The sequence below is a fragment of the Lactuca virosa genome, chromosome 5 (genome assembly GCF_052849685.1).
Source record: "Lactuca virosa cultivar CGN04683 chromosome 5, Lactuca_virosa_CGN04683_v6, whole genome shotgun sequence".
Classification (NCBI taxonomy): Eukaryota; Viridiplantae; Streptophyta; class Magnoliopsida; order Asterales; family Asteraceae; genus Lactuca; species Lactuca virosa.
In genome coordinates, this window is record NC_136430.1 from 10839313 (window position 1) to 10840502 (window position 1190).

General features: G+C 39.3%; 1 protein-coding gene across 1 annotated transcript; it reads left to right on the top strand.

Annotated features, from left to right (window-relative positions):
- Positions 1–345: 345 nt before the first annotated feature.
- Positions 346–930, top strand: LOC145110986 (uncharacterized). The gene has a single exon (XM_079047294.1). It carries the CDS (start codon positions 346–348, stop codon positions 928–930), a length of 585 nt encoding a protein of 194 aa, XP_078903420.1.
- The last annotated feature ends 260 nt before the right edge of the window (positions 931–1190 follow it).

The following is a 1190-nucleotide window of genomic DNA, read 5'->3' on the forward strand; positions in this document are numbered from 1 at the left end:
TTCATAACACTGTTCATCGATACTGTTCATTGCACTTTTCACGACATTGTTCACATTACTGTTCATGTTACTGTTCATCGCAATTTTGGGCATGGTTTCTTGCTCGTTTCTGTATTGAGTTTGATTTGATTTGTTTGTTTCGTCAGTTTCGAGGGTTTCGTTTCGTCTGTTGGTTTTGTTGATTTCGAGATCTTGATTATTTCTGCTACTACTCGTATTTATTATTTGGATGATATTGAAATATGGCCCCAAGAGATGATTCTTCAGTCCATTAGTATTCAACTTGATGGCAAAAACTATGCCTATTGGAGTTATGTTATGAAAAATTTCTTGCGAGGCAAGACTATGTGGGGGATTGTTACAGGTGACAAGATGAAACCAATAGACGAGAAGGCTAATAATTATGCAATCTTACTGGATTCATGGGAGACTGATAACTCCAAGATCATTACTTGGATTAATAATTCTGTTATCCAGCCTATTGGTACTCAATTGGCAAAGTATGACACAACAAAAGAGGTTTGGGATCACTTGGCTAGGCTGTATACTCAGTCTAACTTTGCAAAGCAGTATCATATAGAGTTTGATATTCGAGCCTTCCAACAGAACAATCTTAGTGTTCAGGAATTTTATGCAGCTATGTCGTATTTGTGGGATCAGTTGGCTCTTACAGAACCTGATGTGTTGAAGGCTTTTAAGCCTTATATTGATAGAAAGGAAGAGCAACGTTTGGTTCAGTTCTTGATGGCATTATTTTTAGATCTTGAAGGATTGCGCGGATCAATCTTGCATCACACACCTCTTCCCACTGTTGATTCGGTTGTTCACGAGTTGATTGCTGAAGAAACTTGTATCAAGTCCCATGCTGACAAAGGTATCAAGCAGCCACTCCTACTGTTTTTGCTGTTCCACAACGACCTCAGTCTTTAAACCAAAATCGTCCTAAAGTTGCATTTGATGAGTGTGCTTTCTGTAAAAAGAAGAACCATTGGAAGGCAAATTGTCCTTTGCTGACAAATAAGGGAAACCAGTAGCAAAAACAAACGAGATCACCCGCACAGTCTCAGGCTTCACAATAGAACAAGTCTTTTGGACAGTCACATCCCTCGTTTCCATCTTTTAGGCCACCATAGTACGCTGCTGCTACACCTTCAGTTGAGAATGAAAAAGATTTCACACCACCATCAGCC

Coding starts and splice junctions, on each gene's coding strand:
- LOC145110986 (XM_079047294.1), top strand. CDS start 346: ATGTGGGGGATTGTTACAGGTGACAAGATGAAACCAATAGACGAGAAG.